Raw genomic sequence first — 22,059 nt, forward strand, 5'->3', positions numbered from 1 at the left:
ACAAGTCCAGGAGTCAAGCCAGCAGTATGAGGTTTAAAAGACAGGAGCTTGTTTCCCACACATCCTGGCTCCTGGCATTGTTGCTCAGAGTCAGGAGGAGATGAATTAGGGTGTGACGAGGTCTCGAGGATTGAGGTTAGCCACCAGACAGACGTCATAGCAGTCATGCATGGCTGCTCGTCTTTCCACCACCGTCCACACATTGTCTGCAGGATCCAACTCCAAAATCTCCTTGGTGATGATCTCATGACGGCCTGCATTCATGAGAGAAAGCATGTAAGTTATGGCTGACCAAAATCTAATTTCCAAAGATACTGCCTCATCAGTTAGCTGGCATTCCCTCACGCTGATGCAGACCCAAATTCTGCCTTGTTTTTGTACAACAGGAGACAAGTGAAGTTAAACTTATTAGGTTGACATTTTCTAAGAGACTACACATAACAAGCTGTTAAAAAAATATTTTACTAACTGACCTGCTCCCTTGTAGTATCCACATAGGTAGAGCTTGCCCTCCACTACTCCTATATTGGAGGAGTTGGTGCGGAGGGAGAGTAGAGCTGTGGGCAGGGTAGGTCCCACCCTCCAGGTGTCTGTGTCTGGGTTATAGATCTCCACAGAGCTCAGACAACGACGTGATTGTCCACGGTCCTCTCCATCACACCCTATTCCACCTGAAGGACATACACACACACATTAGCTGCCTCCATTCTTTATCATACTGAATAAATATTTAGGAATACAGTTATAGTCGGTCTTGTAGTCTGACCTAGTATGTAGATTTCTCCGTTGAGGACAGCCGTGCCACAGCGGTACCTTGAGTAATTCATCCTGGCACACTCTGTCCACCTGTCCTTGCCAGGGTCAAAATGAAACACACGATTACTCAGCTTGTCAGGCTCATCATCTGGCTGGTGCTGAGGGAGGAGAAGAGAGAGTTGGATAGGAGGGGGAAGAAAAAGACAAGAAACTGAGGTGAGAAATGAGACGTTGAGGACTGAGAGGACAGACATTACACTGAATCTTTCACCATCTGATCTTTGAATAATTGAGTTGCTTTAAAACCACAGTGTGTTCAATTTTTACGTGGTTATAAAAATGTCTAATTATTCTGTTGGCATAAGACTTTGTTGTAAATAACTGAGATGTTGCAGTCTTTCAGCCTACTGACCTCAGTGTCCCTGGGTCTGATATGGGCGATGGTGTTGCGGTGTCTTTTTTGTATCTGTCTCGATGCTACCACTAGAGGGCAGGCCTGAACTGAAAGAATTCTTCCCGTAGCCTTAATTATGGAAGTTCAATTGACTAACTCTTGAAACTGAGGACACTTAGTTTTTTTAAAACTATTTTGGATGTTTTTAATAATTTCTTTGTGTGTAGCAATAACACCAAAAGTCATGTTACTGGCAAAAACAGTACACAGAAAAAACAAAATTTAAACTAAACAGAAACAGATAGGTATATACATGGTCTGCTGTGAATGTGTGGAGATTGGCTTGGGCTGACGTTAGATTCCTGGCCTGAATTATTATCCCAGTCTGGTGCTCCTAGAGGGCGGCGAAGTCTGGAATTTTGTAATGTTGACACTTGGATTTACAGACACTGAAAAGTATTTCTATGAAAAGTATATTATATGACTAAATATGCAACGATCAAAGCTAAACTTCAGTAAAAAAAATATTATTTATTGAGTTTAACGCATAAAAACTCACATGCTTCATCAGGATCGAATTTGATTGACAGGGCTGGCTACATGAGTAAACAACCCCATTAATGTCACCACATTTTGATTCTAATATCACTTAATCCTGATGGGCGTGCAGAAATATGAAGCCTACAATTCCTTCTTTGTCATAAAATTGTGTGTTCCTGTTGGATCCAGTTGTTCATAGCAAGTGTTTGAGAAAATAGGTTTTCAGGGCCTTTTAATAATTGAGTCTTTACTAATAACTGCGGGGGAAGTTTTCAGTAGTCAACAGGCATACCTGAACCCATTCATTTACTGCACAGTTAATATGTGTTTTTGACACACTGTGTACCTGCGGTGTCCAGCCCCCCAGCACGTAGAGATGCTCCTTTAGGCTGACGGCACAGTGACAGGCTAAGGGGAGAGGCAGAGGGGCGAAGCTGAGCCAGCTGCCTCCTCTCTTCAGCGACCATCTCTCCACATTGTTTGTGATGATGTAGTGATTACGCTCTTTCATCTGACCGCCTATCATATAGAGGCCATCCCCTAACAGCCCAAAAGCATACATGTCCCTGTATGCTGCTGAGCACAGCTCCACCCAGCTGTTCTCCTCTGAATTATCATACCTGGAACATAAACAAGCCTTTAAGATCTGTTGTTGAATGCAGTGCCATTCAAACATATGGATTTATTATATATGAGCATGCTTAAACACCTGTAAATATCCACCCTCTTCATCCTGTGTTGATCTTCTGCCTCTATGGCCACCAAGATGTTGTTATCTCGTGTCACTGCCCCTGCTGTGATCTGTCCCATGCCTCCACAGCTCCTCAGTGGAGAGGGGATGTAGTAAGTCTTTCTACCATGGGGGGCAAAGCAAAAACTGAGGTCAGCAAGTCCTCCACGACGGGCAGGCACTCCCTCCTTATTCACCCCACCCAAGCAGAGCAGCAGGTCGGTGGTCTCCATGCCATAACGAAGGGGGGGTCGTGGTGGAGCTGACGTCTCACACAGGCCTGAGGTCTGGAGAGCAGCATCAATCATTCCAAAGCACTCAGCATCCCGCAGCAGTACCTGGAAGATTCATTTATAGGCGTTGTAGTCTGTTAACCTACTAATTCCTTAATAAATGTGGATAAGATATGTAGACTTTTATGTTTTATCTATTTCCATCTCTTTTCTCTCACCGGGTTTCTCCTCCTGGCTTTACGGAGGAATCCAGGGTCCACAAGCTCCAGCCGGACACGTCTGAGTAACTCCACAGCCTGGGCTTCACTCTGCGAGTCCCCCCTTCGCCTGTCCACCCAGCGTAGCACCAGCTCCAGGACTACCTGCTCCTGTGATATGTTGAGGTCATCTGAACCCAGCAGATCCCCAAGACTATGGGCATCCAGCTCCAGCACTTCTTCTTCCTCACAAACCTTGAGACAGCAAGATAAAGAAGGAGGAAAATGGCAACGATCAAGTGGATGGTATATATAGATGATGGTAGGAAAGTCCGTATCACATCAACACTGTAATTCCCAAAGCATCCCAACCCCTGTGCATCACTGTGCAAAAAATGCAAGTGACTTCCACCCCCTAGTGGCAGCAATAAGTAGCCTAAAAACAGAGAGAGAGGAAGGCTTGTAAAATGTTATGCAGCTGTCATGTCGCTGTTGTTGTTTTCATTTTTTATTGTATTTTTGACTTATGTTTGAATATTTTCATTTTGTACAAATATCATCTGCCATGAGCCTTTAAAGTAAGTTGGTCCTAAGGTGGATATACATACATATTATGAGGCAGCTGATTTTATAAATTAATTGTTTTTCAGGCCATATAACATGTTTTATCTTGGGGCCAGGAAATATTATTTATGGCTCCTACTGAAAGAATATTTGACAGTACTTGTGCTGGATACCCCACCTGTGCAAAGTGTTGGCAGAGGTATCTCAAGGCGCAGTCAGCCAGACTAGTGGCCCCCAGGTCTCGGGCCCAGTGGTACAGACCAACACAGTTGGAGGGGTCCATACGGGCCTCCATGTGACTCTGACACAACCTGAAGCAGAAACAACAAGGTGGTGATGGGAACAAAATATTATCAGTACTTTATACATAGGTCACTGCCCTCTAACCTATACTACAGGCACATCTCACTAAATGAACACTATACGATGTTCTATTGTGGAAGTTTATTGGAAAATCAATGAATTCCCACCAATCTCGTTCCCCACCTGAAGGCTCCATCTACATGGAGCAGAAAGGCAGCAGCAGCCACTCCCTGGATGTTGTCGTTGGAAAGTGGAAGTTGAGCTCGGTACATGTAATCCAGCAGCAGCTCCAGGCTCTGAGCAGGAGTGTCCCTGAGAGACACCTCTCCCCCCCGGGTCTCCTTCAGACCACATGTAAACATGGCCTGGACACAGCAATTTATCAAAACAATTGAACATGATGCAGTTACAGTCTCATAGGATCATCAACTGAACTGCTTTATCAGTTCTGCAAAACACATCTGCATCTTGTACTTTCTCATATATATATATATATATATATATATATGTGTGTGTGTGTGTGTAATGGAATGGATTGTCCACTTTACCTGAAAGTAAGGACTGAATGCAGACAGCACCACCTTGTGGCAAGGAAATGGAATCCCTTCTGCTAGCAGCACCACATCAGTGAGCTCCTCAGATGCTCTCATCCTCTGTAGCTGCCTGAGAAGAAGTGAGCCATGCTCTGCCTGAGCAGAGTCCAGCATTGGGGCCTCCATAGGTCGCTGCACTGGGTGTCTGTACCACTTTACTCAGCATAGAGAGAAAGACCTTATGGCACAGTAGTGCCAAACACACACAAGAGAATAAATAAACAAGAAAAGTTTTTTCATACACACAATTCTCAATCTGTTCCTATCTTTCTTCAAACTTTCTTCAAAATGACACCTAGTTTACAAATAACTTTAGACATATGTGATTGTAATACCAAGATTAAACATAGATGGGCAGTTTAAATATTGCCAAACACCTTTCTCTGTGATTCATTATGCTTACGTTCTTACATTCAAACAAAATATGATACTCGTCTCCCAAACGATTGTCATTACAGAAGTTGCACATCTTCTGGTCTCCATCCAGCCCTTTATATCGACCTCTATAATGACCTTAGGAATTATGGTGTTGGTTTTCATAAAACTTTTTTGAGTTTAAGCTCTTTAAGCTTAGACCTAGAGAATTATTCACGGGGTAGCAAGAGGGTAGAATGGAGACTGCAGAAATATATCCTGATTTAACAACAGACAATCACATACATTACATTACAATGGCACACCAGTAAAATACTGAATAGAAATATCTAAAGGTGGCATTAGAAATTGTAATGGCAATTTTTAAGAACCTATACAACCCTTTGACCTGGTCATTGTAAAACCATACGCAACTGTTGAAGAGGCTATTATATGCATATAACCTTTAGCCCTGTTTCTAACTACACTCTATGTCCCAGTACACAGTGGGATGTTGAGACTTCACTAAGAAGCCAAGGACATGATCATCTCACCACATTATCTGTCTGTTTACTGTCCAACAACTTAGGAATGTGTAACTGTGTGCTCCAACTGGGATAAAACCATACTGCTTCTGCCAATCGGGGCTCTTCGGACTTTCACATACGAGAGTGTGTGACAGTTGCGTTGAGACCATTCATGGATGACTTGAATAAAACCTTACAGAAAAACAAGATCATACTTTGTATGCTTTATTAAACTAATTGCCACCACAAAATCAATAAATTGTTTTATTTCCAAATCTTCAGACATTTATTAAAAAAGTGTTTTATGTTATTATTATTATTAATTATTAATGTTCATTTACACTGTTTAACATGTTATTTTAAAAATTCATCTAAATTAATAAGTTAAATTTGACAGTATTTGACACCAAACTGGGGTGGGCAGGCATTTAATTATAAGCTAATGTGTAATACGCAGTAAACATTACTTCTGAGGACAAACAGCTGAAGGGTGCCTCTCAGATGGTGTTTGGTTGGTTAGGAGAGGAACTGGAAAGGCTTTGCTCTGTTCGTAGAGACCTGTCTTGCTGACCAGTGTCTTAAACAGGTTCCGCCCCTAAGCAGCTGGCCCACCAACTCACACATTTATGGAGAAGATAATGACACCGTCCGTGGGTGTGCTAAACACAGGTCACCTCACTCCCGGCAGACATGCACAAAGTCCACAGTACAAGCAGTAGCATGTTAGCATGACTTTAGCTAAGCACATGCAAAAAGACAGCTGTCATACCCTGTGGTGTGCTGGGGCTAGCCACGACCAGGATTCAAGAGTTTCTGAATTGAGATGACGTCAGATTTGATCTCTTAAACTACTCTGCACAGGTAGTTGTATTAATGTTTGCTGGCAGATCTGTCTTGTGTGCTGTGCTATTTGCTGCCTGTGAGTGGAGGCAATATCATGCTCACTGGTAAAAAAGGTTTAAAATAGACCAGCAAGTGCTAGTGGTGCTGTTGGTCTGTTCAGGTTTCCAGAAGTGGCTGGACAAACAGCCGATGAGTGTTATAGTTTTTGTCTTGTTGTTTCATCTAGAAACTGCAAGAATGAGAGGCAGAAGACTTTTCAGCTTGTTTCTGTTAAATCTTGAGTAGTTACCAAGGAACAAATGAAGAATGAAGAGGAAGTAATTGGTAGTAAACCAGTAGTTAATTAGTAACTCCAAATCAATTAGAGTAGATAATCATTAGTTAATTATGAAAAATGAGGGCGGAACAAATCAGGAACAACTTGATAATTGATGCATTGTTGCATGCAAGTAGTTCCCTAATTATTATCTACTCATACTATATAGTAGATAATGATGAGTTACTAGAGAACAAACTGCTATCTTATATTAATGAATCATTAGGTAATGATTAGTTCATGGATATCTGTGAATCAGTCATACTGACCCCTTTTTTTTATCTGATCCAGTCGGTGAATGGCACAAAACTAGTAATGACTCATTCATTACTTACTACTTAAATAGTTACAACTCACAGATATTTTTGAACTAATCATCACCTAATGATTAATTAATACTTGATCTCCCAGTCTGCTTTTTCAGTTCCCTAATCCTCCATTAGGAGTGATTAGGGAACTATTTATTAACAATTCATCAATTACCAAGAGTCCTCACTCATATTTTAGTCAACTAATGATTAACCAATCAACTAATGATTAACCAATCATTAGCTATAAAATTACTCATTAGCTAATGGTTTACTAGCAGTTACTTCCTCATTCGTTCCTCATTTGTTGTGTTTAAAAATTTGATCAAACACAGAGATCCTTTCCTTTACATTTTTATCATATTTTAGTTAGTTTTGTAAGTACACAATATCAGTTAAGCTAGTTTTTGTCTCTTTCAAAAGTCTAGTTTTAATTTTAATTTCATTTAATCTAACTAAAATGTTTTTTTAAGTTTAGTTTTAGTTAACTATAAAAACCTTTTAACAACCTTGGTCTGGCGCCATCTAGTTCCTAGAGCATGCATATACAGTGTGTATGTGAGCTTGTCTTCACATGTGAAACGAAGCTTGGTGCCAGGTATAACCTCTTCATCGGGACACCTTCTTTCTAAAAAACCAAATAATGACTGCTGCAAGCAAACTTTTAGTGGTACATTTTAGGGGGGTCTCTGGGAAAGTGATGAACACCGCAACATATACAGTCAAATATACACACAAAACACACTGTTGTGCAAAGATAATTGTTTTGTAGACTCTGTCACAGGTCCAATAGGGACAGGAGGTGTGACTTCAGGATAATTGTTTTCTAACCATATCTCCACGCACAGCTGAGTGTAGCCTACTGTATTACACAATAGCATGAGAAAAACAATATGGTCCTTACAGTTCATAGGCAGTGTAGATTAATCAGTGACTCCTGGTCAGGATGTGTATATGTGAAACGTGCTTCCTTACATGTGCCAGTGCTGTCACTCTGCCAGCTCTGATCCCAGCTCTTCATCAGTACCTTTGGCCAACTGCGTAACTCAGAAGGCCTCAGTTTACAGAGCACAAATGTTCCTATAATGATGAAGTGAAAGTGGCAAAAACTGCAAAAAACAGGCTAATTTGTAACCTAATAAAATTGAAAATACATAACCATTTCTAAGCACCTTTTAAGCCATTTTCAAGCACTTTGTTGACAAGTGTGCTTTATAAATAATGATCTTTTCATGTGGTTCAACTTTAAAATTGAACTGGGATTTGGCAGGTCCAAGCATCCAATTAGCAATTATTTTCTTTAGATCTTTCTTGATTTTAAAACTTTTATTTTGATTTAGACACTCATTAATCATTAAAAGAATGGCTGTGTTGGTCTGTTGGTCACTACCACTTTGGTCCAGACTGAAGGATGAATCCTACCTACTTGGTTAATCAAGACTTTTCCGATAACGCCACCATGAGGTTGACATTTGTGGTAAAATGTCTCAATAACTATTGGATGTATTGTGACAGAATATTGTACAAACATTCATGTTGTAAGGATGAATTGTTGCCTGATGACTTTGTTGTTTCATTTAGGACCACCATCAGGTCAAAATTTTAAATTATCCAATACTTTACCTTATAAATGAATGACAAATGAGTCAGCCTCAGTTGCGAAAGTGATGGTAAACATCATACCTTAACATTTAACAACTTAATATCTGTTATTTAAAATTATATTTAAATAAAGTTTGTTTGATCTGCTGTTAAGACAGTGTCAAGTTATTCTGGCGTTATCATTTAAACCTCCTCCCAAGTAACATCTGCAAATTAAACCTTTTTTTGCAACTAGGTCAGGAAAAAAATCTGACTTTGCATAGCTAACCATGTGGAACTTTACAACCTTTAACAGGTTATCAAACACCTCACCTCTTCATTCCAGCAGTTAAATGATTTAGCTCACTATTTACCTATTGATAAGAGTTAAAACAAAAGTTGATCCTATATTTGAATGTCTCACAAAGAGTTAATGGCACATCAATCACAATATAACAGTGAGTTAATTTCTCTGAGATTTTTTGTCTTTGCTCAGCTCAATTATTCTGTTTGTTATCTTGAGCAGCACAAAACCTACATATGTAGGCTTATTTCATAATGCTTTGTCAGCTTCAGCAGGTGCTGCATGTAGGAGGGTGCAGGATGAAAAGCAAATATTTCCCTTGTTAAAAATGTTACCTAGATGTATTTTATGAAACTTATGTCAACCAAATAAAATAATATTTATTAAAGCTGGAAAAAACAATGTTTCTGATATTAGCAGGCAGTGGCGTGCACAGACTTTCTGAAGGGCAGGGGCGGCTCCCAAGAGGGCACTTTAGCACGCGTTTCTCAACAACTGGGCCACGGGGGGGGGGGGGGACCGCCACTGTTAGCAGGGCCTTGAACTATGACATACTAAATAATAATTATTATTATTATAATAATGATTTAGACACTCTGTAGTTTGTAGTTTTTAGTACTTCTGTAGTTGTTACTCAATGAGTGGTAAATAGTGCATTTGTTGAAGACTATTTTTAGAGGAGGATTAATGCATTTGGTGCACTAGTGAGTATTTACAGCAGCCACTATGTTAGATTGACTCAATGCCATGTTCATACTAATAAATTCACCCACTGCAATGAAGTGGTGCACTGATATAGGCTTTGGCTACACAGTCAACACTGGTAGAATTGTTGTCGGGTAATTTGAAAAGAAAATTGGAAAAAATTGGTTCAGGATAAAAATAAACACACACATCCCATTAAAATACTACTAAACTACTAATACTATACTTATTCTGGTCTCTGATACATTTAAAATCCTGTGAATATTCTTGGGTCTGACTTAGAGTGATTTGACTAAAATAAATGTTGTCTTTAATTACAAATTTAAACAAATAATGTTATTTTGTATGACCTGTAAATGATCTGAGATGTGAGTGGCACACTGGAAAGTTCTCCCATCACTGCTTGTGCTTTCAGCTGTGCTGGGTCATCAAAATGTTCCCGAGTTTTAACAGCACACATTTACATGTGTGTGACAGGGACCAGGTTAATATGTGCAAGAATGTTTCCTGTTGAGTCTAACACTCATCTATTGCTGTTAGTCATTTCAGTCACAAAAGTGAAATCTTCCCCTGAGACTGAGTTGTTTGTTTTTCCAGTGGTAATTAAAAAACATAAAAACCGGGAAATCCTCTGACATGAAGGTTTTGTCTTAAAAAAATATGTTTAATAATAATATGATAATGTTCATATCACTGATGTGTCAAGTGCAGGGTGCAATCCCAGAAAATAATGATGCTAAAAAGGGAAAGAAAAGAACCAGGTGTGTTTTGTGTATGCTATGTTTTAGAAATACATCCATCTTCAATTGAGTTTCCAGCTATGTTAACTAAAATGCGTAATTTAATTTTTTTTTAATTGCTAATACGAAAAACCAATAATATCAACAGACTCCTTACTCTCATCTCATTTGGACTCTTACTGCATTAGTTAATTTTGCTAAAGAGGTCAAAACTCCAGAAACACTAATAAATAGAACAACTTTATCAGAGAAACGTGTGGCCTTCATCAGGGTCATCATACTTTCAAGGTGCACAGATTACTTCTGTGCACCTTGGAAGTATGTGAAGTCACATTCATCACCTCTCTATCCACGTTTGAGGGTATTCTGCTCCTTTTCGCACGGACTGAATAACAAGATAAACGTCACTCAATAATGAAAGTCATTTTGACAAAGACCCTATTAAACATTAACCTGCTCAACATAAACATTAAATAGATGATTCGAAGGAGCCCTGTCAGAAGTGTGACTGGTGAATTTGTGTTATAAGGTTTCCTGGTTCGAAGATAAAGTGGCTTTTATTTAAGTTTAGAAGCTTAAGCATTATATCAGGCCCTTTTTCGATATCAAATAGGGACACATTGTAAAGTTTGTTTGTTCTTAAATGAGAACATGTTAATCAGCTTATTTGACTACTTATTCTGTTTCAGATTTTCAGTCTAGTAAGACACATTCCCTCTAGTTAGTTCTTTATTTTCATTTTATTTTATTTAGTACTGACACTTCACAAGGTGAGTATGAGAGAAAGCAGAGGTAGAATGTAATTATGTTATCAAATTTACTACAGTATTGTACTTTTTACTACACTACATATGTCTGACAACTTAAATTACTAGTTGATTTTCAGATTACAATTTTTAATACCGTCTAGTCCAGTTAAAAACAATGCATCTCCATATACTTTTAGTATATTTTATTGATAATACTTACATACTTTTATTCAAAGGACCAGTATGTAGGATTCAGTGGCATCTGGTGGTAGAGTTGCAGATTGCAATCATTTGAATACAGATCAGCCTCTCAAACATTGATGTGCTGACTCATGGCAGAAGGAGAGGGTTGCACTTGATGTCGAGTGCTGTCTTTACTTTGTTTCTGCAGTACAGATACCACTTATATCTATAGCAAAGACGCAGGTATGAGAGAGGGTGAGCCATTTGATTTAATAAACAAAAACAAAAAACTAGACTAGTCACAGAGATTTTAAAGCATACTAAGCAAAATCTTCTGGTCTCCTTTCAGCAACCTGAAGAATAGAGTTATTTTGGGTTTATGTGAACAATCTTTGGAAAAAAGGAGATTTCTTATTTGGACTTCCACAATCTATAAAGTATACTGCACAATGCCAGTAGCACAATGTGTCACAACTTTTCTGCTGACCATGAAAATATTGTTACTTTATCTGAATGAGGAAAGTTAGGCCGCCATAAAGATAAGATTTATTGAACCACCATACTGTCTGTTCCACAAGAGAGTGAGGTGTGTGCTTTTTAAAAGAAAAAAAAAAACCTGTACAAAGCTTCATCGGATTTATTCACTCCCTTGTGTGTTTGTATGTCCTGTCTGTTGTGTTTTATTTCTATGTAAACTGTAACTGGTGTGCTCTCAGGTCTCCCTTATATAAAAACTTGTCAACTGTAGTTAATCACTACATTGTGACATTCAGACCCACACACACACAGCCTCAGGTGTGTATTCAGAACACGGACATGTGAGGCGTGGTTATACCCTTATAAGAACAGGAAAGGAGCAGTCACTCCCACAGTCCAAAAACAAGCACTGTTAATTAGTACAGCACAGTGAGGAGGCTTCACTCACACTACACACTGTTTTGCTTTTGTTGTGCAACTACAACTGTCTCTCTCTCTCTCTGGGCAAGAAGACCCTCAGGCAAGGGAGGAGCTCAAATTGAAACTGGCTTTACAGAGATCTGTTGAATTTGATCAAACAGACATGGAGATGAAGGACTATCCAGCTGGGGAGTATTTTGTGCAGAGGAACATTCTGGATGAGTTAGGTCTGGATGAAGTGGCGCAAAAAGGGACGTGGTCCACTAAACCAACCCCGGGTGAACGGGTGAAGGAGTCCCTGAGGTAACATGGCATATACAGAGAAGAGGACGCAGGCGAGGGATGTGTGACAAGAACACTGAGCTAAACAAGGAAGAAAAGAATGTGTTTGGATGTGAATGCACTCTTTCCTTTTGCTATTTCCAAGGAAAACTGTGATAATGGATGAGCAAAGTGCACAGTTTTATTATCATCATGATCATTGAAATTCAATGAATGGTAATCTAGTGACATTTCAGGATCACAAGACTCAGTTTGTGCCCTCGATAGAACAAGTTGTTAAATCCAATATTTATCTAGTAAAATATCTGATATTTGTTAAGGCCATCTTCCTCACATTTTAATATTCAGTTCACTAACCCTCTAAACTGAGGTGAACAGCAGCATATTTGACATGTTACTGTTTTCCGTGTGTCACTTTTTGTTACAAGGCCGGCTGATAAAAACTGTAGCAGGTGTTAGGATTCACAAGCCTCACTTTAGGAATTTTTTGAGGACATTTTAATTTGTTTCTTTTACAACTCTTCCTTTAAAAAAAATAAACTAACAAAACCTAAACTAAAAGCCTATACATACGTGTTTCTTTTCTAGATGACCTGTTAGGTAGACACACATCCTCCTTCGTGAGACATTCAGTGAAAAATTTGAAAGAGAAATTGTATACTCAGTAATATGAATGATAAAATGTATTTCCGGGTTACCTGTTGCAGGTGTTCAGCGTCCAGGGTGAAGCACACAGCGCTGAGTTGGGTTCCTGTTCTCGGCTGGTTGCCTCAATACTCCTTTAGAGAAAATGCCATAGGGGACCTGATCTCTGGCTGCAGTGTGGGCATTATGCATCTGCCACAGGGTTTGTATGAATGTGTACGGTTATCTACATCACACTTCATAAACTTAGCAAAAGAGAAGATTGATACCACACTCATTTGTTAATTAAATATGAAGCTCAATCAAGGAGAGCATAAAGACTGCAAACAGGTGAACAGCTAACATGGCTCTCTCCGAATTAAACATTACCTGTAAAGCTAACTAATTAACTAAATATAACTTGTAGTGTAAAAATTGTGGTTTTACTGGAGTCTACGCTCAATGATGACAAGAGTCCAGGAAGTCATTGCACCCAAACAAAAGTTCTTGTTTTTACACTTTAATTTTTGTTTAAGCTCAGCTAATTGGCTCCTGACTGAAGCTTCATATTTAACGAACAGATATGAGAATGATATCGATCTTACCTAACTTTGGGTAAAGTGTATTTTTCCAAATTGTATGTGACTATTCCTTAAATTTAAAAACACCCAAAACATCACCAAATTTGTTTGTTGTTTTACCAGGGATGGCATATGCTCTTCTGGCTTCCTTACGTCCAGTGTTTGGCCTTTACACCTCCCTCTACCCTGTGCTGGTCTACTTCCTCTTTGGTACTTCCAGACACATCTCCATAGGTGAGCAAGACAAATGTGTGTGAAGAAACACACACAGTAACTAAAAGAACTGAAAGAACATGAATGAACTCATCCTCGCTTGTGTATTTGTGTGCGTAAATGCTCATGTTTTGTCTGTTCAGGGACGTTTGCTGTGATCAGCATCATGATTGGGAGTGTGACGGAGAGGCTGGGACCAGACAGTGACTTTATTGGAAATGGCACTAATGGAACAGAAAGTGTAAACTTCGATGAACGGGACGCATACAGAGTACAGATAGCATGTTCCCTCACTCTTCTGGCAGGAATCTTTCAGGTGTGTTTGAGTGTGTCCATTTTGACCAAACCCTTTTAAGTCATGTTTCACTGTTTTTGACAAACTCTCTCTCTCTCTCTTTCCATTCTTAGTTGCTGTTGGGTGTGGTGAGGTTTGGTTTTGTGGTCACCTACCTCTCTGAGCCACTGGTTCGTGGATATACCACAGGATCAGCATGTCATGTGTGTGTCTCCCAGCTCAAGTACCTGTTTGGAATTACACCGGCTCGCTTCACTGGTCCTCTCTCCCTTATATATGTGAGTATGTTCACATAAGGATACTGACAATAGATTAGATTGTAGACTTACAACAAAGTTACAGAAGACTTTTACAGCTTGATTACAGTTTTGAGATACTGGTACTAGTATATTCTGAGAGTCCTTTAAATACTAACACTATATATCTTGTTAAAAAAATGACTATTTTCCATTCTGAAGTTGGTTGGTTATGTGCCTATTGCTTGACCAGGAACCTATAACCACAAAAAGGTTTTTATACGGATTAAACAAATAAGATATAATATGTTAATTAGTGAGCTTCAGAGGTGCTGGTTGGCACCCTTGGACACAACCAGGCTACCTCCCCCTGATTCCAGTCGTGTGTTAAGCTAAGCTAACAAGCTGCTAAATATGTAACAGACAGGTGTGGTATTGATTTCCTTATCTTAATCTCTGTACGAAAGCAAATACGCATATTTTCCCAAATGTTGAACTATTCCTTTAAGATACTTCTCAGAACTAGTACTTGTTTACTTACATTTAAAGACATAAAGACCCAGCACACCCACTAAGGTACTATCAGCTACTCTGGCTGATTACATCTCTGCTGAAGTTCATTCCTATATCCCCAGGGTCCTACGCAGGGAAATGTGTGAGGTCTCCAAAAACCATGTGCTGATATAGGCTATATGTTAAAGGTTTAAGTTAATTGACCCTAACAGCAACTACACTAACAGGAGAGTGATGAGGATGTCGTCCAAGTACAGTTCATACACTTCCACGTAACACTACAAAGTAGACAAAAGATATGAATATCAGTGAGTTTAGTAAAAAGGTATTTAGGGCAGCATGGTGGCAAAACCAGCAGAAACCTGTGGACACTTGCTTTCTACACTATATGTGAATGAACATCATCTTCAACCTCTGTTCCTTCCTCCTCTCCACTCTTTTCCTCACAGACTCTGGTGGATATTTGCCGGCTGCTGCCTGGGACTAAAGTGCCAGAGCTGGTGGTCAGCCTGGTAGCACTCTCTGTTCTGATTGTGGTCAAAGAAATCAATGCCTGCTACAGACAGAAGCTGCCTATGCCAATCCCGATAGAACTCATAGTGGTAAGTCCTCCACTTTGCTTTTTCCTCTTTTCACTCATACAGGAGGTGTGTTAATTTAAAAGTCCAGCAGGGGGCGTCTTAGCCTCAGTGATCTGGACTGAAGGACTGATGACTTACTCTTCCCTAAAAGAAGGGGTTTTTTTGTGCTGAAAGTTTTACTGCACACACTGAACCAACATTCCTTGTGCCTTTTATCAACAGGTCATAGCAGCAACAATCATTACCCACTTCGGTGGGCTTACGAGTAAATACAGCATTGATGTTGTTGGAGAGATTCCCAGTGGGTAAGTTCATCTTTGTGTGTTTGAAATGTGTGCTTGTGTGTGTGTGTGTGTGTGTGTGTGTGTGTGTGTGTGTGTGTAAGTGGATAAAACAGAAAGAGACAGACAAAATCAGAGACATGAATATATCAAATTTTCTTGGTTGTATATGTGAAGCCGTTGATAAGATAAACGCACCCTACAAAGAGACACAGTGTGTGTTTGTGTGAGTGAATTTCTAAAAAGCTTCTCTTCCTGGAAAAGCTTTCCCCAGAAGGCATAAAACTGAGATGTGTAAACATACACATAATAGCAGATTATTGTAATATATACAAAAACTACTCTGAGCTTTTCTTGTGTTTGCTTTTTAATTTGAGTTATCCAACAGTGTCTGATATTCATGGAAGGCCGAGGGTTGGGTGTTTCTAAATTACTGAAAAATGTGATGTGTTTCCAAGTATGTTACATAACGACAGGAAGTTAGTGGAGGTAACACATGCAGCTGGAGCTTAAGACATTCACCTCTGCATTTAGGTCAAGGAAGCTACTGGCAAGAAGCTTATTTGTTAAATTTCTTTTAATGTCAAGAGTTACAACTGTAGGGAAATTGTGAGCTGCCCTAATGCCCTGAGCTGTTTATAGAGATGTCTGTCTGGCAGGACTCAGGTGCTATACAAGGCAACAGTGACAAAAACCTGAAACATTCATCATTTCCTCCTGCTCCAGGCTGAAGGCCCCTCGTGTTCCAGATGCCACATTGTTCTCGAATGTGATAGGTGACGCTTTTGCAGTGGCTATTGTGGGCTATGCCATCAACATTTCCCTGGGCAAAACATTTGCCCTCAAACATGGCTACAAGGTGGACAGTAACCAGGTGCAGAATATAAACACACACACACACACACACACACACACACACACACACACACACACACACACACACACACAAGCCTTGGAATATATAAAGGGACACTCACAAACAGCTGTGAGAGTCATAGAGTCAGATTTTGGTCATAATATTAGATTGTAGTTGCTCACAATTTATCATGAGAGTCACATCAGTGGAAAAATTATTTCGGTTGTTCTGGATCAAGCCAGACCTATATTTTATTTCTGACATATTTCTAACATATTTATTTCAGGTGCTCAGTTTATTTCAAATACATTCAATCCAGGTATTTCATTGGCTTGAATTACCAAAGCAATACATTCTGTTCCAATTGTTAAGTCTATAAGATATAGAGTCATTATTATTATGATGATGATAATGATGATAATTATGAAGATGATTATGATTATTATTGTCATTATATTTTCCATTTGATAAATTATTTGTTATATTTGTGCCGTTTAGGAGAAGTGTTTTCACTTGTTTCTTTATGGTCCCCATCTGCAACATCAGTGTCTGAATTATATCCTAACAGTAATGAGAGAGTGAAATTGGATCGCCTAAAGGAGTTGGCCAAAGATCAATTCAAGCCAGTAATTATACAAGTACATTTACAAATGTCATAATGCCAAAAGGCTCAAAGCCATCTGGGATTCACCCCACAGTGGGACACGGCTGGGGCATAGTAGTTACAGTGAATTAATTCTGCATTATATCTGCATAAGATAGCAAGATAGCAATCAAGTTTGGCTTTTGATTACTTGTGCATCTGGCAAAAGTTAATGAGATGTGGTTGTTTGAATAAAATGTAGATGCATGTTACATGAAACAAGTACTGTATGTACAAAGGGGTCACAGATACTACAGTAGAGTATGTATTACTCTCTCTGTCATGGAGATGCTCTCCTATTCATTCTCTTTTGATTATTCAATCTTTATTCCAACCACGGCCTGAGATTGAACTGCACTGGCTTCCCTTTGCTCGTACATTAGGTCAGGTCACCACTTTGTTGGAAAAATGATTAATGTTCCCCAGGAGATGGTTACACATGAAGGCATAACCTCTAACTACCTGTGCTTTGTCCACACAAGCATGTGTAGAAATAAAGTTTTTTTTACTTCTCTTATTCTTGTCTATAGCACACCTATTCACACACACACACACACACACACACACACACACACACACACACACACACACACACACACACACACACACACACACACACACACTTGCAGAGGCATGTGACTGGGATCATTCTGCTCTGGAGAGAGCAGGCTGGGAGCACTTGCAGCCTCTAAGAGCTGGTCTGCTAAATCATTAATGCCCAACGAGCTTTATGCAATCGAGTGTGTCTTAAATATGCTTGGGACTGCTCACATGGTAGTGATGTGTTGACATGGCCATAAAGGTAATGAATCAATACTTTGTGTTTCTAACCCAAAGGTTACAGACACCAGACATATAAGTGTCTGAAGGCTATGATATTAATAGCATCAAATATCAGTATGAGTGTGAAAGGTAATCTGTTTCTCTTTAATTTAAAATGTTGTGTCTGTTTTGCTGTTTCCCTTTTTCCAGGAGCTGGTTGCTTTGGGTCTTAGCAACACTGTTGGCAGCTTTTTTCAGTGCTACGCTGTGACTTCCTCATTGTCTCGCAGCCTTGTTCAGGAGAGCACAGGGGGCAAGACACAAGTAAACACACACATAAACATACTTATGTGCACAAATACCCCTGATCTAATTCTTATGTTCAACTTGAGACCATTGATTGAACAATAAGTGTGTGTGTGTGTGTGTGTGTGTGTGTATCGCCAGGTTGCAGGAGTGATTTCGTCTGTCATCGTGCTGATCACAATTTTGAAAATAGGTGCTCTCTTTGAAGATCTTCCCAAGGTAACACTCTCCCTCCATTACCATTTCTTTCTAATGATCAGTATCTCTCTTGGCAGTGAATCTATTAACCAATAAGGCTGTGGGTAAATGTGAATACATCTGTGTTTGTGTTCTTCAGGCTGTCTTATCCACGATAGTGTTTGTGAATTTGAAAGGAATGTTTAAGCAGTTCCTGGACGTGCCCATGCTGTGGAAGACCAATAAGGTTGATCTGGTAAGACTAAATCCTCTTTAAGAGTCATTCTGCTCAGTTAATTACTGTGTGAACCTCATAGCACTTTGACCCCACTGACTGAGTGTTCATGCTGCCCTCTAGCTGGTGTGGCTGGTAACATTCACAAGCACTATCCTCCTCAACCTGGACTTGGGTCTGGCTGTCTCGGTTGGCTTTTCCATGCTCACTGTCATCTTCAGAACGCAACTGTAACTACACACCACCCATTATTAACTGTTGGTGTAAACACTGTGAGAGATTTTGAGTTGTAGAGAGCTGCAGGGCAATTCTTGCTCTAATAATGACATTTTAATACCTTCCAGACCCCGCTACTCTATCTTGGGCCATATGCCAGGCACTGGCTTGTATCTGGACACAGACACCTACAAGGAGGTAAATGTCTTTTAGTGATAAATGACAGATTGTTAGTACAATTTTAAGCTACAGAAAGTAAGTTCATCCAAATTATAAAACGAACCAAACATTTTTTAAGATATCTGTGGTTGAGATTACTACCACCAGCCTGTACAATCGTTGTGAATGTCTCTCCAGAAAACAATGGACCAGTTCAATAATCACAGAGTTCAGGGTCAACACTTTTCATCTGACTACTTCAGAAATAACAATTATTGGATGGATTGCAATGACATTGTTGGGCAGATATGGTTCCCAAAGGAGGAAATCTAAGGACTTTGGTGATTCTTTGGTCATCAACCTTAGCTGTACTTTGTAATTAGTTGGCAAATGCTAAAACACATGCCAACACACTCAACTAAGATGGTGAACACTGTACCTGCTTAACATCAGCAACATTGTCATTGTGAGCATGTTAGCATGCCGTTGTTAGCATTTAGCTCAAAGCACAGCTGTGCCTGGCCTAACAGAGCTGCTAGTTATGCTGCAGACTCACAGTCTTGTTTTAATGTCGTTTAAAGGTCCAGTGTGTAACATTTAGGCAGAAATGGAAAATATTCATAGGTATGTTTTCATTAGTGTATAATCACCTTAAAATAATAATCTTTGTGTATTTGTTGCTACATGAGCTACAGACACCACGTTGCCTTTCATTCAGGCTGCCATGTTGAACCACTATGTTTCTACAGTAGCCCAGAAAGGGTGAGGGTGAAACAAGTGAGCTGCAATCAGCAACTACACTGCTAGGTGTCTACACACTGTACCTTTAAAATACAGTAATTCACATTCATTGTACTGGGTTGGCAACAGAAATCTACGCGACAGATATCTTAAAAAATTGGGCAAACAAAAGCAAAACTATCAGCATTAATAGATACAACTAAAGGTTCATGAGAAAATTTGTTTTTTCCCCAAAAAATGTGTATGCACCTGCACTGACCCTTTACAGGAACACTTTGTGGATAAAGTTAGTTCAACTTTCAGTCATTAAGTGGTAGAAGAACAACAAACAATACCAGGGGGAGGTAGAAAGTGCAAATGAGAGCAGAACAGGGTGTGAGTTTCTGAACTCTTTCATGATGTGTCCCTTTAGGCTAAAGAGATTCCAGGAATTAAAATCTTCCGTTCATCTACAACCATCTACTACGCAAATGCTGAGATGTACTTGGAGGCCCTGCAAGAGAAGGTGTGTGTATGTGTATCCATGAATGTGGATGTGTGTTTGATTAGCAGATGTAATCCCTGTCTGCTGTCTACAGCATCCTTAATTACTTTCATTATCTCTCTCTTGTCTCACTTTCTCTTCTCTCTCTTTAATGCAATGCTTGGCTTTTTGTGCAGAGTGGAATTGAAATCGGGAAGCTGCTGACGGCGAAGAAGAAACAAGACGCAAAGCTGAAGCGTATACAAAAGAAAGAGAAAAAGAAAGCTAAAAAGGAGGCAAAGAAAGAAGTATGATATCGTAAAAGACACATTAACTCAAGTTACATACATTTTAAGTCACTAAACGTTAATTCCACTTGTCCAATGGCACATTCTCTTTGAAGGAGCCGGAGGTGAAGGAGGGGAAAGTCTCTGCAGAACCGAGGGGACCAAGTCAGGGAAATGGTGTGTCCTTAAGACTGACAGAAACCTCTACAAATGACCCTAATAAAGGCCAAGTAAACCGGGCTTACCAACATGACACAACCATGTCAGACTCCGATTCAGACGCAGGTTGCCACACGTATGACAGCATCAGTCACGTATCACACCACAGTGATAAAGGAAAGGGAAGGGCCTGTGGATCAGGCACACACAGCATCATCTTGGACATTTCGGCAACCAGCTTTGTGGACACAGTCACTGTGAAGACCTTGAAAAATGTATGTGTGTGCCAGGGTCCGTGTGTTGACGTTATTAATTTAATAATCAGCATTAAAAAGAGGGCATACATGTTCATTTACATTTTTAAATTAAAGAATAAAAGACAAAAACAAATCAAAAAGTCATATCTATCTTTTTCTTGCAGATATTCAGGGACTTTGGGGAGATTGACTTGGACATCTATCTAGCAGGCTGCCAAGGTGAGTGGCACACCAGACAAAACAGAGACAAAGTTAATGTCCTTAATGCAGACTCAAGGCAGAAGCTTTAGATAATGAATGCGTCAAGGTCTCAGCCTCAGTGGCGCCACATTGTTCCCCATCACACACATAAGTCAAACATAAATATTTATTTCTATAATCACAAAATGCTTTCTGTCCCTGGCATTCATAAGGTCGCTCATTGTCATGCATGCTTCTCTGTGTGCGTGTGTGTGGTCAAATATTAGCATGTGTCGTGGAGCAGCTGGAAACTGCAGGTTTCTTCTCAGAGTCCATCCCAAAGAGCAGGCTGTTTGTCACAGTACATGATGCAGTGCTTCATATTCTCCACAAACTGGGGCAGACAGACTTCATACTTGTGAGTCCATCGCTATGAATATTAATCACACTTCTAAGCTCTCTCAGCTTCACTTATCACTTGTCATTGCTGTAATATATTCTCAAACGTTCTTACCCTCAGCCCTAAATCGTCCTTTTTTTTTCAGGATGTGTCATGCACCACTCAAATGTGATCAGCAGGGGTCAGACTGTTCCAACTCTCACCATCCTCCTCCTCCTCCTGGCTGTTCCATTGCTCACCATTGGTCGCCATTGTCTCCTCCCCCTTCAATGGGGGAGAATGCACCACCTTGACATGGCGGCTGGTTGCCATGGAAATACAGGGAGCCGTTGCTGTGGCAACAGGCTTTTTATGATATCGTCTAATGAGATAGCCAGCAATACGTCATTGCAGCTCTCTCCCTCTGTGGTGTGTGTGAGAGACGGAGAAGGGGCGGGGGTTGAGTGGGAGAATGTAACACTGGACTAATAGGAGTCTGTATTTATAGCCTGTGTGAGAGAGTGGAGAGTGAGTGAAAGGTTGACTGTAAGGGGAAACTCATATGTGAGGGGTGTTGCTATGAACAGGCAGACCATGATGTGCATCCATATGTTTGTTTGTCAATCTAAGTATATTCTTGAACCAATGCAATACAGACGTCTTCCATAACTAATCAATAAAATGTAAATATTTGTCATTTATATGGCCGGGCCATTCCCTCCTGCAAGAGTTCTCAGCCTTTACATTGCCGCTCATTTGCTCCGAAAGCCTGCAAGAATGAGCCAAATTCCAAATGTGCTGTAATAGGTGTTACGT

General features: G+C 39.9%; 2 protein-coding genes across 3 annotated transcripts in view; one reads left to right on the forward strand and one right to left on the reverse strand.

Moving 5' to 3' along the window:
- LOC127377622 (kelch repeat and BTB domain-containing protein 12-like) overlaps positions 1-6,044 on the reverse strand; it is a 7,329-nt gene extending 1,285 nt beyond the window's left edge. Inside the window, exons 1-10 of the mRNA XM_051425698.1 lie at positions 5,961-6,044; positions 4,266-4,488; positions 3,901-4,082; positions 3,593-3,725; positions 2,872-3,105; positions 2,400-2,758; positions 2,037-2,310; positions 767-914; positions 474-671; positions 1-254 (exon numbers count right to left, since the gene is read on the reverse strand). The exon at positions 1-254 is cut by the window's left edge and continues 1,285 nt beyond it. Of these exons, the coding sequence (XP_051281658.1) occupies positions 106-254; positions 474-671; positions 767-914; positions 2,037-2,310; positions 2,400-2,758; positions 2,872-3,105; positions 3,593-3,725; positions 3,901-4,082; positions 4,266-4,436 (1,848 nt within the window). The 5' untranslated portion in view covers positions 4,437-4,488; positions 5,961-6,044 and the 3' untranslated portion in view covers positions 1-105. The remainder of the gene's footprint in view (positions 255-473; positions 672-766; positions 915-2,036; positions 2,311-2,399; positions 2,759-2,871; positions 3,106-3,592; positions 3,726-3,900; positions 4,083-4,265; positions 4,489-5,960) is intronic.
- Positions 5,605-21,497, forward strand: si:ch211-117c9.2 (solute carrier family 26 member 6). 2 transcript variants are annotated; one of them, XM_051425687.1, is made up of 20 exons: positions 5,605-6,052; positions 11,910-12,120; positions 12,807-12,946; positions 13,428-13,538; positions 13,661-13,833; positions 13,926-14,090; positions 15,011-15,163; positions 15,365-15,447; positions 16,150-16,297; positions 17,895-18,008; positions 18,132-18,209; positions 18,328-18,423; positions 18,526-18,632; positions 18,747-18,816; positions 19,931-20,023; positions 20,179-20,289; positions 20,385-20,702; positions 20,849-20,903; positions 21,152-21,282; positions 21,410-21,497. In XM_051425687.1, exons 2-20 carry the CDS (start codon positions 11,981-11,983, stop codon positions 21,434-21,436), a joined length of 2,313 nt encoding a protein of 770 aa, XP_051281647.1. In that variant the 5' UTR covers positions 5,605-6,052; positions 11,910-11,980; the 3' UTR covers positions 21,437-21,497. The 2 variants fall into 2 exon arrangements, with proteins under 2 accessions (XP_051281647.1, XP_051281648.1); XM_051425688.1 differs by having other exon boundaries at positions 5,967-6,052; positions 11,979-12,120.
- Positions 21,498-22,059: the final 562 nt, after the last annotated feature.

Source organism: Dicentrarchus labrax, unplaced genomic scaffold, assembly GCF_905237075.1.
Source record: "Dicentrarchus labrax unplaced genomic scaffold, dlabrax2021, whole genome shotgun sequence".
NCBI classification, from domain to species: domain Eukaryota; kingdom Metazoa; phylum Chordata; class Actinopteri; family Moronidae; genus Dicentrarchus; species Dicentrarchus labrax.

What these genes read in the sequence shown, in the direction of transcription:
- si:ch211-117c9.2 (XM_051425687.1), top strand. Translation starts at nt 11,981, where the DNA reads ATGGAGATGAAGGACTATCCAGCTGGGGAGTATTTTGTGCAGAGGAAC. An exon ending in ACAAGGTGGACAGTAACCAG is followed by an intron (nt 16,298 to 17,894) that starts GTGCAGAATATA and finishes CCCTTTTTCCAG; the next exon opens with GAGCTGGTTGCTTTGGGTCT. An exon ending in ACACAGACACCTACAAGGAG is followed by an intron (nt 18,817 to 19,930) that starts GTAAATGTCTTT and finishes GTGTCCCTTTAG; the next exon opens with GCTAAAGAGATTCCAGGAAT.